At 37.9% G+C, this 16005-nt stretch overlaps 1 protein-coding gene across 3 annotated transcripts in view; it reads left to right on the top strand.

Annotated features, from left to right (window-relative positions):
* The window catches only part of eps8l2 (EPS8 signaling adaptor L2), a 63140-nt gene that overhangs the window by 43029 nt on the left and 4106 nt on the right, over positions 1-16005 (top strand). For all 3 annotated transcript variants that reach the window (XM_067436934.1, XM_067436933.1, XM_067436932.1), the window contains 12 exons: positions 4165-4326; positions 5320-5469; positions 7284-7363; positions 10945-11054; positions 11150-11214; positions 11370-11496; positions 11665-11753; positions 12110-12184; positions 12629-12777; positions 13695-13851; positions 14414-14448; positions 15794-15905. In XM_067436934.1, the coding sequence (XP_067293035.1) occupies positions 4165-4326; positions 5320-5469; positions 7284-7363; positions 10945-11054; positions 11150-11214; positions 11370-11496; positions 11665-11753; positions 12110-12184; positions 12629-12777; positions 13695-13851; positions 14414-14448; positions 15794-15905 (1311 nt within the window). The remainder of the gene's footprint in view (positions 1-4164; positions 4327-5319; positions 5470-7283; positions 7364-10944; positions 11055-11149; positions 11215-11369; positions 11497-11664; positions 11754-12109; positions 12185-12628; positions 12778-13694; positions 13852-14413; positions 14449-15793; positions 15906-16005) is intronic.

The raw sequence follows: 16005 nt of genomic DNA, 5'->3' as shown, positions 1-16005 counted from the left end.
AGGTTGCTATGGTGTTTGTGGGGTTTTATGCTATTGATAACTGGTTGCTAGGGTGCTTGAGTGAGTTTAGGGCAATTCTAGGTGGTTGATAGACAGGGTAAACCGAGCCTGATCTGCCGGCGATTTGATTTCGCTCTGCAACTCAGTCTGGAAACCTGTACATTCATTTCTAGTCCTTCTGTTACACTTTTGCGGGAACCAATCACAAACTGACTTATCCACTTGGCACACTATTGGCGGGTTTAACACGATAACGGGTAGAGAAATGATGGGTCGTTGCCCGTTGATCACGCCTCTTGTGGTCTGATTTGTTGAAGGACTATCCAATTGCATACAGAGTCATTTGAATAATGCTTGTTTATCAGACCTCCTCTGCAGTAGAAAATACAGAGCAGACTCCCCAGACAAGTGTTCAATCTTAAATTGAGCTTGGTCTGGTGATAGCAAGACAAGGTGGTTGCTAGAGTGCTTGAGTGGTTTGAGGTCATTGACAGCTGGTTGCTAGGGTGTTTGAAAGGTTTTAGGCCTCTGCTATTGGGCTGCTAGGGTGTTTCTGTGGTTTAATGTTATTGATAGCTGGTTGCATGAGTGGTTTAAGGGCAATTATAGGTGATTGCGTTAAGAGTGGTTTTAGGGCAAGTCTAGGTAGTAGGTAAGGTTTTGAGTGGTTTTATTTAATTGATAGCTAGTTGCTAGGGTGTTTGAGACATTGTATGCCACTGCTAGGGTTTGCTAGGGTGTTTGATTGATTTGAGGGCCACTGCTAGGGGTTGCTAGTGTGTTTGAGTGATTTTAGGTCTTTGATAGCTAGTTTTTAGGGTATTTTGGTGATTTTAAGCCACTACTATGAGGTTTCAATGGTGCTTGAGTGATTGTAGGGCAATTATAGGTGGTTTGCAAGTTTTTTTTTTTTTTAGGGTTTTAGGTAATTGATAGCTAGTTGCTAGGGTGTTTGGGTGTTTTAGGTAATTGATAGCTAGTTGCTATGGTATTTGAGTGGTTTTAGTTCATTGATAGCAAGTTTCTAGGGTGTTTAAGACATTTTAGGCCACTGTAAGGGGGTTGCTAGTGTGTTTAAGTGATTTTAGGTTTTTGATAGCTAGATGCTTGGGTGTTTGAGGGGTTTTAGGTCATTGATAGCTAGTTGCTTGTGTGTTTGAGTGATTTTAGGTCTTTGCTAACTAGTTTTTAGGGTGCTTGAGTAGTTTTAGGGCAATTGTAGGTAGTTGCTAGGGTGTTTGAGGGTTTTAGGTCATTGATAGCTAGTTGCTATGGTGTTTGAGTGGCTTTAAGGGATTTATAACTGGTTACTAGGGTGTTAGAGTGATTTTAGGCCACTGCTAGGGGGTTGCTAGTGTGTTTGAGTGATTTTAGGTCTTTGATAGCTAGTTTTTAGGGTATTTAGGTGATTTTAGGCCACTACTAGGAGGTTTTAATTGTGCTTGAGTGATTGTAGGGCAATTATAGGTGGTTTGCAAGGGTGTTTTAGTGTTTTAGGTATTGATAGCTAGTTGCTAGGGTGTTTGAGTGTTTTAGGTCATTGATAGCTAGTTGCCAGGGTATTTGAGTGGTTTTAGTTCATATATAGCAGGTTTCTAGGGGGTTTAAGACATTTTAGGCCACTCTAAGGGGGTTACTAGGGTGTTTGAGTGATTTTAGGTCTTTGATAGCTAGTTGTTTGGGTGTTTGAGTGGTTTTAGGGCAATTATAGGTGGTTTGCTAGAGTGTTTGAGTGTTTTAGGTCATTGATAGCTAGTTGCTATGATATTTGAGGGGTTTTAGTTAATTGATAGCTAGTTGGTAGAGTGTTTGAGACATTTTAGGCCACTGCTAGGGGGTTGCTAGGGTGTTTGAGTGATTTTAGGTCTTTGCTATCTAGTTTTTAGGGTACTTGAGTGGTTTTAGTGCAATTGTAGGTAGTTGCTAGGGTGTTTTAGGGTTTTAGGTCATTGATAGCTAGTTGCTATGGTGTTTGAGTGGCTTTAAGGGATTGATAACTGGTTACTAGGGTTTTGAGCATTTTTTTAGGCCACTGCTATGGGGTTGCCTTTGGTACTTGAGTGCTCTTAAGGGAATTATAGGTGGTTGCTAGGCTTTTTGAGTGGTTTTAGGCAAGGTGATAGGTTGGGTGCTTGCTGCTGTGCATGAGTGTATGAGTGTTTTTTCCCCCTTTCTTAGAAAACTATTTTTGTTCTGGCACTTTGAAAAGCCCAGAAAGCAAATCATTGATCTGAAGGACCTATAATGAAACTTTAAAAACACTGACCTACCCTCTTGTAAACAGCTTATGTACATGCAAATATCTCAAAGCAAGCAAATATAAATGAATCTTCCCTTTGTGCAGTTGAAGCTGGTTGGACTACATCCTGTTAAAATCTTTCCACCTTTTCAAAGTCTTTTTGTTTCTGATAAAATGAGTCAATAAACATGTTATTGGTTGGATTGTCTGGTTAATCCACGACAGCCGTGCTGAGATCTCTTTACCTTATATAACTATAGTGACAAGACTTAATCTGCTTATGAAACATGCATGATGCTTTAAATAATTTGTTCTCTTTGATGGGTAGGGATCACTGTTTGTCACATAGTATTGTGACATGTAAATGCACACCCACCAACACCAATGCACCCCCCAACACACACACACACACACACACACACACACACACACACACACACACACACACACACACACACACACACACACACACACACACACACACACACACACACACACACACACACACACACACACACACACACACACACACACACACACAGGTGTGGTTAAAGTGGATATAAAAATGTTATAAGAAGGTGTGCTAACATTAGTCACTCAATCAACATAACAATTCATTCTTTTAAGATGCTGACACAGAGCAACACCCTATGACATTTAGAAAGAGCCTATATTTATGTATGTTTTAGACAGTTTAATATCTCCTAAATTGTCTAAATAGGCAGATCAACTTCCAGTTTTTGCATTTCCTTTGGGATGCAAAACATATTTAAAACATATTTGTGCCAAAGTGCCTGTAATTGTCCAAAATCACTTATTTTATGCGTTCAAGTTCCTCTTATAGTCACTTAAACATTACTGTATAGAGAATATAGAATAGATGAACAAGTCAGTGATTTTGCACATTTTATACATTTATATGCATAAATGGTTAATGAAAATAAAATATTTATAATGCAATGCTAATCAACTTAGCATTAATTAATCTATAGAATACTACAAGATATTATACTGTCTGCTCTGCCTCGTTCTGTGATAAGATCAGATCGCAAAAGTTATTTCAAACACTCAACTGATGTTATAAAGTGAGTTTGGTGTTAAAACGTGTAATGTTTGGTAGTGTTGTAGTACTCGAGACCGGTCTTAAGACAATTTTTTGACGGTATTGGTCTTGTCTCAGTCTTGACCACATTTGTACTCTGTCTTGTCTCGGTCTCGGTCTCAGACTTAGAGGACTCAGGATTTTGTTTCAAGGCCTGTCAAGACCACAACTGCTGGGGTGGTACTAAATTACCAGTGTATTGCCTGATTTAATGACTTATTTACTTAATAATAATTAATAATTATTTATTAACATAATTCATGTGATTGGATGTAAAAAATCCTGCTTCAGTTGCAATCAATATCTTATTTTTACTTTGATTTATTTATTGTGCCGGTTCAGAAATGAGGGATTGTGTCAAAAATGACACCAAAATCAATACAAATGCTCACAAAATTCAAGATATTGTTGCAAAAATATATTTGTATGAGTTCTAGATTTTTATATTATAAGATGTTATATCATTATAATGTTATAATGTTATATAATTATACATGTTATATTATAAGCTGTTTTCACAAATTGAGCAGAACTAAAAAAAACAAAAATAAAGCATATTTTCCCCCAGGTGGCTCGCCAAAATGTTCTTTTGTCGCTCAGTTGTTGTATGAAAAACTCTTGGCATTGTGCTGACATCATTACTATAGCACTATTATATTATTATGGAGTAGAAGATAGTCTGAATAAATAGATCTCTTTTGCTGTACATGCAAAATAGCAGTGCCACAATCCATCATACAGATCGGATGTGATGAACCAAATCGCATTTGTTTGCATTGCATCATTCTACCAATGACACACTCGTCTATTTGTATGTTTGCAGCATCTCTCTACATTCGTCATGGACAAAACCGAGTCCATCGCTACGGTAGACGATGCCATTAAGAAGCTGAAACTGCTGGACTCCAAAGACAAAATCTGGACACAGGAAATGCTGCTGCAGGTGACGGAAAATTCCATCAAACTCCTGGACTGTGAGACCAAAGTGAGTGGGATCTTTCCTTGTGTGTTCACGTATTCAGAAATTAGCACAATAGACTTTTGTAAAGTTAATATGAAATCAAAATGGACCCTATTTACTTTCTTAATCCATGTTCCTTGTCTTATTGTTCAAGTTTTATTTGTATATGTCATTTCAAAGAAAAACATTTTTGTCTCTGTAATCTTTCTACATAATGTACTGCCCTTTTCTGCTGACGTCAGTTATTACCCAACTATTGACTATACATTACAATACACAATATACATTGCCCAATAGCAATAGCAATTTCCAATATTAACAAGCACCCTTTTCAAAATTCAATCTGGTCCATTTTGTCTCATTGAAGATCGAATATAAATCTGAGATTGCACGTTTTTACCATTTAAAATTCTTTATTTATTAATAAAAAGTTAGACATAATTGAGATCATGCAGTGAGAACCGATTTAAGCATGTTCCACACCTGTCCATTGAACAAAGCTGACTCTATGGCCAAGTGCAATCCGATCTGATCTGGAATAACTGGATAGGGAGCATTTCATCCGTGTGAATCATGTGCAATGAGTCTTATTGTGACGCCATTATTCAGGTAATATGTGACTGCTTCAATAAGTGCCAACATTACCAGATCTTTGACCTCATTAATGATTATAATCATTGTTTTAGAGACAAAGGTCATCAGCCTTATTTTAATTTAATTTAAGTGTATTTAATTGTTGGCAGTTCCATTAAAATATACATATACAAAATAAATATAAATATTAAAAAAGAAAGAAAAAAAACATTAACATTTTTTAGAATAAAAATTATTAGTTTTTTAAGAATATTTAAGAATCATGTTTATGTACTATATTGATCTATTTTGTACATTTAACACATTTCATTTTTACATTTAATATAGATTTTTTTTTTTTTTTGCAAGCCATTTAGGGTAAGATCATTTTGAAGTTTGTTTTGAAGGTCTAATTCTCCTGACCTTTGTTTCTCTTTCTCTTAGGAAGAGCTTGAAAACTTTCCCCTAGCCACAGTCCACCACTGTCAGACACTGCTGAACCAGACAAGATACCCCTCCGTCCTTATGCTCATCTGTCAGGACAATGAACAACACAAACCAGACATTCACTTCTTCTATTGTGACGAAGTGGAGGTAAGACTCACCTTTGAAATGCATAAAAATTAGGTTTCATCATGTGCTTTTATTATTTTGCAGACATTCCAAGAAATGTTGTATCTCCAAGTAGCAGCAAACATAGACACTCATGTACATATAGACAAAATGTTTAGCCTGTGGAAATTTTATATCTTTAATTTTCCAGAAATACCTGACTATTATGAAAAACCTGAAAACAATTACGCCCTCACGGTATAATGATAAACACTATAGAGTAGGAATGGGTCCTGAATCCCGGTATTAAATGAGTCCCGGTGCTACATTATGAAAGACAGCAGTATCGATAAGCTCTGATGCTATTGGTTCTTCTGTCGGTACCGGAGCAATGAAGAAAATACACCTACTATTTAACCCGTTTCTATAAGCAATAGTATTAAACCATGTGTTAGATTTTTGCTAGTCGCAAACCAGAAGAGAGAGAGAGAGAGAGAGAGAGAGCAAGAGAGAGAGAGAGAGAGAGAGAGAGAGAGAGAGAGAGAGAGAGAGAGAGAGAGAGAGCAAGAGAGAGAGAGAGAGAAAGAGAGAGAGAGAGAGCAGAGAGAGAGAGAGAGAGAGAGAGAGAGAAAGAGAGCGATCTCTCACGCGGAGCTAAAGCGCGCACGACGTGACAGTCCCTGCTTAATGAGTGACGACAATGGCCAACAGAAGTTTAGTCTGGTTACACTTCAGGCCTGTGGTATTAATCTAATTGTATTTTTGATGTTGGTTGCCAGGAATTATAAATAGATATAAGGTAAAACTATTAAAAATGCTGTGTTCCGTCTTCCGCAACTTCCTTCCCTTCACAGCTGTGAGCATTGGTTCCCCTAAACCCCAAACTTAACGTCAGAATCAGCACAATCAGTGATTGTTGTAAAGTGCAGTCTCTACTGTTGCTGAATTTCGGGATGTGTTTGTTAATAAATAGATAGAGCTATTAAAAGCACAATAATTGGCCCAAGAGTTCCCAACTTCAAGGTGGTTTATGTGTGTGGGCTTTGAAACCGACCACAACTCGCACATTATAGCTTTTGGCTTACAAATATACTTTAGGTTTCGTGTGCTTGTCTAAACCATCAGATACACACAACAAACAGCCTATTTTAAAATGACCGCTTGGAGAGTATTCACTTGTCTTAAATGAGGGTTAATAGTTGGGAGAAAATATTATGTATATTATTAGATCTGCATTCCGTCTTAAAGGGGCAGCGTCTAATAAACCTGGACGATTGTGTCATTAAATATGAATCAAACAACAAAAGGTGAAGAGAAAGATGCTCACTGCTTTAAAAAGCATTAATCTATTAATTTGTACAGTGAAACCTATGCAGTGTTGTTTGTTATTTGATTATTAGATATCTTTTGTAGGCCATTACCCAAACAGAAATGTTAGTAGACCTTCCTGAAATTAAAGCACCATATTTTATTTGTTTCTTTGTTTTATTGTATATTTACTGTATTTATTTGACCGTTTGTTTGTACTTTGTTTCTTGTTCTTATCGTGAGCATATATAAAACAAAAAATGCCTGTAAATGCACTGGTGATAGATTTTTTTATATTCGTTTTGTTTAAACATTGCTGTTTATTTTGCTATAGATATTTTATATATTATAAAGCAATGTTAAATATATATATTTTTTAAATTCTATTTATTATAATAAAGTTAAAAAAAGAACTGATAAGAATACCGTTAAAGTACCGGATCGATAAGCAATATTGGTAAGAGTAGTAATACCGCTAAAACCTTAACGACATCCCTACTATCAAAAGCTGCTTTCACTAAAACCATATGTGTGTGTTTGTGTTTTAGGCCGAGATGGTGCACGCTGACATTGATAGCGCTCTGGGAGACAACACACGCGGCAAGAAGACACGACCGCAGACGCTAAAGTGAGACCCAGACCTCATGGACACAAAACTACTTGAGTGTTTTTTAATTAACGTATTACTTGTCCGAATATTTAACACCAAGTTTCACAACACTTTTACCTGTTGTACAGACTGTACATCGTGACACTGAGAAGCCCTAAAAAACACGTAACCGTATCGGCAGATAGTAAAGAAACATTTACCGTAAGGTTGCTGTGATCTTTTGTGTAATAGTTGTTCATTTATTTAGGGATGCTACAGTATCAGCACTGAGCTTTGGTTACATGCAGACTTGTGTTTTGGAAGCTGTCCGATTTTCTTCCTGAAAAACCGGTTGCAGGGTTATCAGAGAAAGAAGACCGTACAGCTGTTCACACGCACATTAGCTCCATTCCAGATCCCAGTGATCTGCCTTGCTGTCTACTTAGGCAGCTTAACTGAAATGCAACCTCATGCAATTGATTTCAATAGCTTGTTAAAGTTAGCATTTCGCTAAGCTAAGTAGGCAAAATACATAGCAAACACAAATGCAGAATAAAATAGACAATTTTTAATTGGTTAAACAATTTAGATTATTTTCAGTGTTGATGAATTATATTTATAATCAGCATTGCCCGCATTCTCCACCATTTAAGCTCGTCACAATACATTAAGGGATTGTCTTCAAAAATTATACAAAGCTTACAATGTCTTGGCCACAATAATCTATCTTTAAAGGGAAATGGTGTTTGTGTAGTTTTATGCCATTGCTAGGTGGTTGCTAGGATGTTTTAGGGTGGTTTTATGACACTTTAAAGGAGATTTATGGGTTGTTTGAGTGCTTTTGTAGCCGTTGGCCCTGCTTGCTCAGTTAGGGACACAAAAATTTAAACTGAATATCCAAATAAATGTAATTACTAAACTAACTATATTGACTAAATTAGTGATCTGCCCGCATTGTCGCTATATGACAATTGAAATGAGCTGGATGACATCACCATTTTCCTGTTAACACTGTTAAGCTGCTTTGAAACAATTGGCATTGTAAAAAAGCACTTTATAAATAAAGTTGACTTTTAGGGCATTTCTAGGTATTTGCTAGTCAGGCTTAAATGAGTGTAAACTATTTTAATTCTATTCAGTATTTAATTAACTATATTTATAATAGGCATTGCCCACATTCTCCACCATCTAAGTTCGTCACAATGCATTAAGGATTTGTATTAGCAAGTTATACATGCTGAGAAGGCAAAGTTTCTAATTTGGCTAAAATGAGGTATCTTTAAAGCTTGCTGGCAACCTTTTGGAACAAGTTGCATTAAAGGGTTAGTTCACCCAAAAATTAAAATTATTTCATTAATTACTCACCCTCATGTCGTTGGACACCTGTAACACCTTCGTTCATCTTCAGAACACAAATGAAGATATTTTTGTTGATGGCTGAGAAAGGCTTCAGAAAGGCCTCCATTGGCATTCAGTACATTCCCACTGACCCACTCACAAGACCCATAAAGGCACTAAAGACTTTCGTTACAAAGTCCATCTCACTACAGGGGCTGTACAATAATTGTACCAAGCGGCGAGAACAGTTTTTGTGTGCAAAAAAAAAAATCAAAATAATGACTTTATCTGCCAAGATATTGTCTTCCGTGTAGGCATGGGCGTAGATTACGCGGGGGACGCGGGGGACGTGTCCCCCTCACTTTTAATAAAATGTATTTTCGTCCCCCGCACTTTTACTGGGTCTCACCGATCCTAGTCGACCCGCTCCGAGCGGGATTCGAACCTGCGCGAGGGCGGGCAAGTTAACAGGGACGCTAAAAACAGCCTTCTCTAATCTCGGTTGAGAGCGCGCTTCTTGAGGTCACGGGCAAATGTATTTACATAGAAACCAAAGTGAATACATCAAGATTTAAATTCAGAGACAAAAAATTATCTATGCAGGACCTGTAATTTTATTCGAATCTAAATATGAGGAGGGCGCTCTCACAGAAAGTCCAAAAGCGGATTCGTAGAGGTAATACCTCTGGAGCTGTAGCTGAGCTGAAGGAAAACAATCGTTATGAGTGATGAAACGTGACGACGACAATCAGACGATTGCGACAATATATTATTTATGTGTGTTTTTCAAGTCATCTCAATGTAGGCTATTTATTGACAATAAAGTAGGCTATATGAATAATGCAGCTTTTAATGTTTAGTATCTTCTGCTCACCAAGGCTGCATTTATGTAATCAAAAATAGTTAAAACAGTACTATTTTGAAATATTATTACAAATTAAAACAGCTTTTTTTCTATGTGAATATATAGTAATTTATTCCTGTGATCAAAGCTGAATTTATAATCATTACTCCAGTCTTCAGTGTCACAAGATCCTTCACTAATCGTTATAATCAAGATATAATAATCAAGATATAATCAAGATATAAGATATAAAAAATAATTTTATAATCAAGAAACATTTATAATTATTATCTGTGTTGAAAACAGTTGTGCTGCTTAAAAATGTTGTGGAAACCATGATAGCCTACATGTTATTTTTCAGGATTCTTTAATGAATAGAAAGTTCAATGGACAGCATTTATTTGCATTTATTAAATACATTATCTTTTTTAATATTAAAAATATCACTTGTGATCAATTTAATGCATGCCTGATCAATAAAAGTATTAATTTCTCTCTTTTTTAATTTTACCACAAATGTTCAGATGGTTTCCACAAAAATTAAGCAGCACCTTGAGCAGCAAAACTGATAATAATCATAAATGTGTGTTGATCATCAGATCCTCATCTGAGAATTATTAGTGAAGGATCATGTGACACTGAAGACTGGAGTAATGATGATAAATTCAGCTTTGATCACAGGAATAAATCACACTTTACTATATATTAACATGGAGAACAGCATGGTTTACATCAGAATATATCTATATTTTTTTACATTGCATAAAATCTATGGAATTAATGCACAATTGTTTGTAGTATATAAACCAATCATAAAATTGGCATAAAAAATAGGAGAATAATATTATAGATATTAATTATTGGTTATTTTTCAGCAGTGTATTTGATATCTTGCCCAATTAAAAGCAAGAGATGTGATAAATTATATTGGTCCAAAAAAAAAGGGGGGGGGGGGGGGGGTATTACGACATTTCTGTCCCCCTCACTTCTGAAAAGATGGCAACGCCCCTGCGTGTAGGTCTCGGACGTGAACTCACGCGATAGCGGCGCTCCTGCTCTTCCGGTTCATGTATTTGCTAAGATTCGAACGGCGGAGCTGCGTCATATTCTCACGCATGCGTCGAGTTCACGTCAATAATTTGGTGGATTATATCTTGTGAGTGGGTCAGTGGAAATGTACTGAATGCCAATGAAGGCCTTTCTGAAGCCTTTCTCAGCCATCAACAAAAATATCTTCATTTGTGTTCTGAAGATGAACGAAGGTGTTACGGGTGTCCAACGACATGAGGGTGAGTAATTAATGAAATAATTTTCATTTTTGGGTGAACTAACCCTTTAAGGATTTCAGGACTTCCTGAAATGCCTTAAAATTTTGCCTATGTAGGCTGTTCACTATGTATGGAACACACACATTCACTCTTTCTCTCCCTTCCATCAGGTTGAACCAAGAAAAGATGAAACGCCAAAGGGAGACCATTATCCCGCCGTCTGAGACTAGAAGTTCTGGCCCTGGGGGCAAGGGCAGAGTAGCAGCTACGGACATGAAAGGTGCCACAGACACAATACGCTTGTATGCTTACAGTTATTGGAAATACATTAATGCTAAACCCTCTGTGTGTGTGTTTGTTTTATATTTTAATCAGAAGAACTGTCGATGCAGGACCCCGAGTCCAATATGCAACTGGCCCAGCGGATCGAGAAGGACGTGGTGAGTGCCGGTGTCACTGCGTAACACTGGATATCTGCTCGCACACACATCTAAAACACACTCAACCATTGAGTGTATCAGATTAGTGGTTACATCAGACCAGACGTAATGCTGTAATTCAGGCTGTGTGTTTTCACTCTGTGTGTGTCATTCAGCAAATCCTGAACTGTGCTCTAGACGACATTGAGATCTTTGTGGCGCGTCTTCATAAAGCGGCAGAGGCTTTCGCACAACTCAACCAGCGCAACAGGAGCAAGAAAAGCAAAAAAAGAGGACCGGCTGGTATATATATTTATATTTACTCATGTTTAACGTGTCTGGTAAATTGCTTTTATATGTTTATTCCTAAAATAAAGATTGTTAATTAATGCTTAGGAAAACAAATATGTAAATGCATTCATATGCTTCCCTAAACTTAATTCTCATGCTACTTGCATGTGTGTGTTTCAGAGGGAATGCTAACGCTACGAGCTAAGCCTCCATCAGAAGGAGAGTTTATCGACTGTCTTCAGAAGCTGAAACTCTCTTTCAATCTGCTGGTGGGTTTCGCCTGCCTCTTTGTTTCTGAATAAAAAAGCATGCCCTTAAACACACATGCACTCTGAATCACGCAAAACTCTATAGCTGCTTGGTTTAGTCTTTCTGTGGTTTAATTTGAAGGGTCATCTGGAATATCTGCATTCAGATTGTGTATGTGCTTTAACTTTTTACAGCATGCAGAAAGAAACCAGAGCAAATTTCTGTGCAAACTGTTTGTAAAAGAAATTGTAAACTGTTGCATTCATCCATTTTTTTCATGAATGGAATGCACTCAAATTTATTTTGCTCAATGTCATCAAAGAGGCCAATAATATGTAAGTGAACCCTGTTGACAATCTTTTTGCCCCCTCTACAGGCCAAACTGAAGAAACACATTCAGAACCCCAGCGCTTCAGAACTCATACACTTCCTGTTTGGACCTTTGGAAATGGTGAGGAACTGAACACATTCACCAGTTCTTTTCCTAGCTATCCTAATGAAAACCAAACATTTCTGTTGGTTTTATTATAAAAATGCATGCTTATGTTTACTACAGAATAAACCAAAACTTTAATGCTAATGCTACCACAAAAGAAAACCCTTTGCATTTAATTAAATAAATGAATGACTTAATAGAGACATACATACATGGATACATAAAATTAAACTTTATTAGGTAATTTTTACCTTTGAAGACACCCCCGTATTAAGCTCACTTTTATATTTTTTTAACTAAAGTAGAAGTACTCACTAATAAAACAACAATAATATGAACTATATGGGCATCCTGCTTGGTACAATAAGATAATGCAAATATGCATAACTGTAAAAGGCTCATTTAATCAAAATGTACAGCCAGACTATCCGTTATGTGTTTTTATCTGTGTGTATTCAGATACTGCAGAGTTGTGGCAGTCCCGAGCTGCCGCGTGTGGTCATCTCTCCTCACCTGTCGCGGGACGCAGTGGACTTCCTGAGAGGACACCTGACTCCCAAAGAGATGACCATCTTTGAGCTGCTGGGAGACGGTTGGACGAGGCCCAGGTGATGATTCAATCAACAACTGTAGATGTGTTACAGGAGTGTGTGTTAGTGGTAAACTGATATATCGCGCTGATACATCAGCCAATGTTTGTTCAGTTCGAGATTATCAGTATCAGATGATTGTAGTTCCCTCTTATGGGAATGCCGAAATCAGCCTTTGAATTGATAAATAAAAAATAATAAAATAATTATATCAGGTTTTTTTGGATATCACCTTTCATGTCATGTGTAATACAGCTGTTTGTGGATGCAAAAGGTCTGCTAAATATATTTATTGTCTTCCAAAAGAAATAATTGATTCTGAACTGCTTAAATGAGTCGTCCTGATCTGAAATTCAGATCAGAATTCACAAACCAACGCTTTCCATTGACTTTGTATTGCGTAAGACGGTCACCTTTTCTTTTCTTACTTATAACAAAAAACAGAATAATGTCTGAAAGCTTATTTGTGACAAGGTTGACAGCAAACAAGCTAAAAAACACATAACTAAGTTTTTATAAGCTGTCGACCCTAAAAAACGAGCGTTTAAGGAGACAAAAGTGGATAAAGGGCAATAATAAGTGAAGAATCAGCAGGAAGAATGGGTCAATTTTGGGATCCTGACACTCAGTATGCCTCAGTTTACCTACTTGTGCAGTAAACATTGTGTCAAATATTCAAATGTCAGTTTTATATATTATATTTCCTGTCGTTTTTTAGCTTGTTTTCTGTACACCTTGTCACATTTCAGCTTTTAGACATTGTTAGATTTTTTGTAATAAGTCAGAAATGACAAGGAGACCGCTTGACACAATAGAAAGACAATAGAGGCTGTTGGTTTGTTATCCTCCCCCCGGTGGGCGTGGATTTCAGATTCAGACACGTGTGGCTCTGTCTCTATGTTGTCTAATTCTGGGTGTGTCTTTGTGTATCTTAGAGCTGATTGGCCGAAAGATCAGTGCGCTCCTCTGTATGTCCCAAAGTTCCGGAACGGCTGGGAGCCGCCAGTGGAACTGTTTCGCACGTCGCCGTGGGAGACGGAGAGCGCTGGTGTGCCGAAGTCTCCAGCACAGCCAGAATACAGGACAAATGAGGTGAGAGAGAAACATGACTCCATTAATGATGCTGTGGTTAAACCAAGCGGCAACCTCCCCCAGTTTCTGTTGAAGCCAATACGGAAGTAACTTAAACTGCAATTCCTCGACTGGCCATTAGGGACAGGCTTCAGAAGGAGCAGAATCTCATTGAGCTCCATGTTAAGCCTGGTACAAATTGTGGTTTTGGTCTATACAGCTAATTTTGCCCTTCATGACGACTGTGAGGGGGTGAATTTTTTCGTCATTCGTTTACATTATATAAAGCCTTAAAGTTCTGCATAATTAGGGGCGTGGCCACTTTGAGTGACATGTGGATAGCCATTTATCCGCTGTATGTTAGTCTTTGCGTCACCTAAGCTCCGCCCATATCCCGCCTCTTTGCCCATTTTCTGTTATCCGGGCGATGATGCGCTGCCAAGATTGGCCAGTTGTGAAGTGAATTCAAATGTATTACCTACTCAGACAGTATACGGTTTCGGATGCAGCATCAGTCTTTTCTGTGTGAAAATCTATTCTCTGTGTTAAATGGATACCCTCTTTTCCTTTTTTTTTATGTCAGTTCTTTGGATCACAGTCATCGCTCTCTTCAAATGGGTAAGTTAGTCAAGTGGCTTATATCTGAGTAACTGTGAGATTTTGAGTAAATTAGAATTACGTGAAACTTGAATTTTATATGAATTCTGTCCTTCAAACTAAAATGACAAGATACTGAGTAACAAATGCACAAAATAAAACCAGACTGACATACATTTAGACAAGAGTCAACTATGATAGTAAATTGAATCTAAAAGGTTGAACTGTGTTCAGGTTGATGTGTTTTCAGTAAATGTCAGGTTAAGGTAAGTTGTCAAATGTTTTATTGTCATTTTATTCATTTTATCAATTACAATTTCTTTGGGCCAAAACAATGTTGATGTTCCACAAATCTGCTTTTTATTGGATTTAACTGAAAAGCAATTAAATAAAATATAATATAATAAATTATACACAGGATGGCATAACATTATGACCACCTTCCTAATATGCTGTGGTATCTGGCACCAAGATGTTAGCAGCAGATCCTTTACATCCTATAAGTTGCGAGGTGGGGCCTCCCTGGATCGGACTTGTTTGTTCAGCAGGTCCCACAGAAGCTCGATTGGATTGAAATTTGGGGAATTTGGAGGCCAAGTCAACACCTCACACTTGTACTTCTCAAACCATTCCTGAACCATTTTTGCTTTGTGTCAGGAGCATTATCTGCTGGAAGAGCCACAGCCATCAGAATACCGTTTCCATGAAAGGGTGAACATGGTCTGCAGCAATGCTTAGTTAGGGGGTACGTGTCAAAGTAACATCCACATGGATGGCAGGACTCAAGGTTTCCCAGCAGAACATTGCCCAAAGCATCACACTGCCTCCGCCGGCTCGCCTTCTTCCCATAGTGCATCCTGGGGCCATGTGTTCCTCAGGTAATCGACACACACACACCAGGCCATCCACGTGATGTAAAAGAAAACGTGATTCCTCAGACCAGGCCACCTTCTTCCAGGTCCAGTTGTGATGCTCACGTGCCACTGTTGGTGCTTTCGGCGGGGTCAGGGGTCAGCATGGGCACCCTGACTGGTCAGCGGCTATGCCGCCCCATACACAACAAACTGATGCTCTGTGTATTCTGACACCTTTCTATCAGAACCAGCATTAACTATTGAGCAATTTGAGCTCCAGTAGCTCGTCTATTTGATCGGACCACACAGGCCAGCCTTCGCTCACCACGTGGATCAATGAGCCTTGGCCATTTCTTTTAATTTCCTTTTATATAGTAGTTCAAACATCAAATAAAGGGAAATGTTCTTAAATTATTGTGACAACTTCCAATTTTTAGTGTGGCACACAGTTCTGACATTTGATCCATATAAAGATTTTTCTGATCAGCTTGTTGCGCTCACATTTTTCTCAGGTCTTTCTCGACAGCTCCTGCTCCTGCTCCTCGGAAGTATGCAAAAATCCGCTATCACTTTGTGGCACGTAATGCCAACGAGCTGTCAGTGCTGCAGGACGAAATTCTAGAGGTATGAAGATCACAAATGACATCTCATTAATACCTCAAATACAGCAATGAGATTAAACAGAGCATTTGAAGCATAAGAAATGTCAAGGTCTCAGATTGTG

Source organism: Pseudorasbora parva, chromosome 25, assembly GCF_024679245.1.
Source record: "Pseudorasbora parva isolate DD20220531a chromosome 25, ASM2467924v1, whole genome shotgun sequence".
NCBI classification, from domain to species: Eukaryota; Metazoa; Chordata; class Actinopteri; order Cypriniformes; family Gobionidae; genus Pseudorasbora; species Pseudorasbora parva.
Note: the sequence above shows the minus strand (reverse complement) of the source record. Positions and strands in the feature narration are given on the sequence as shown.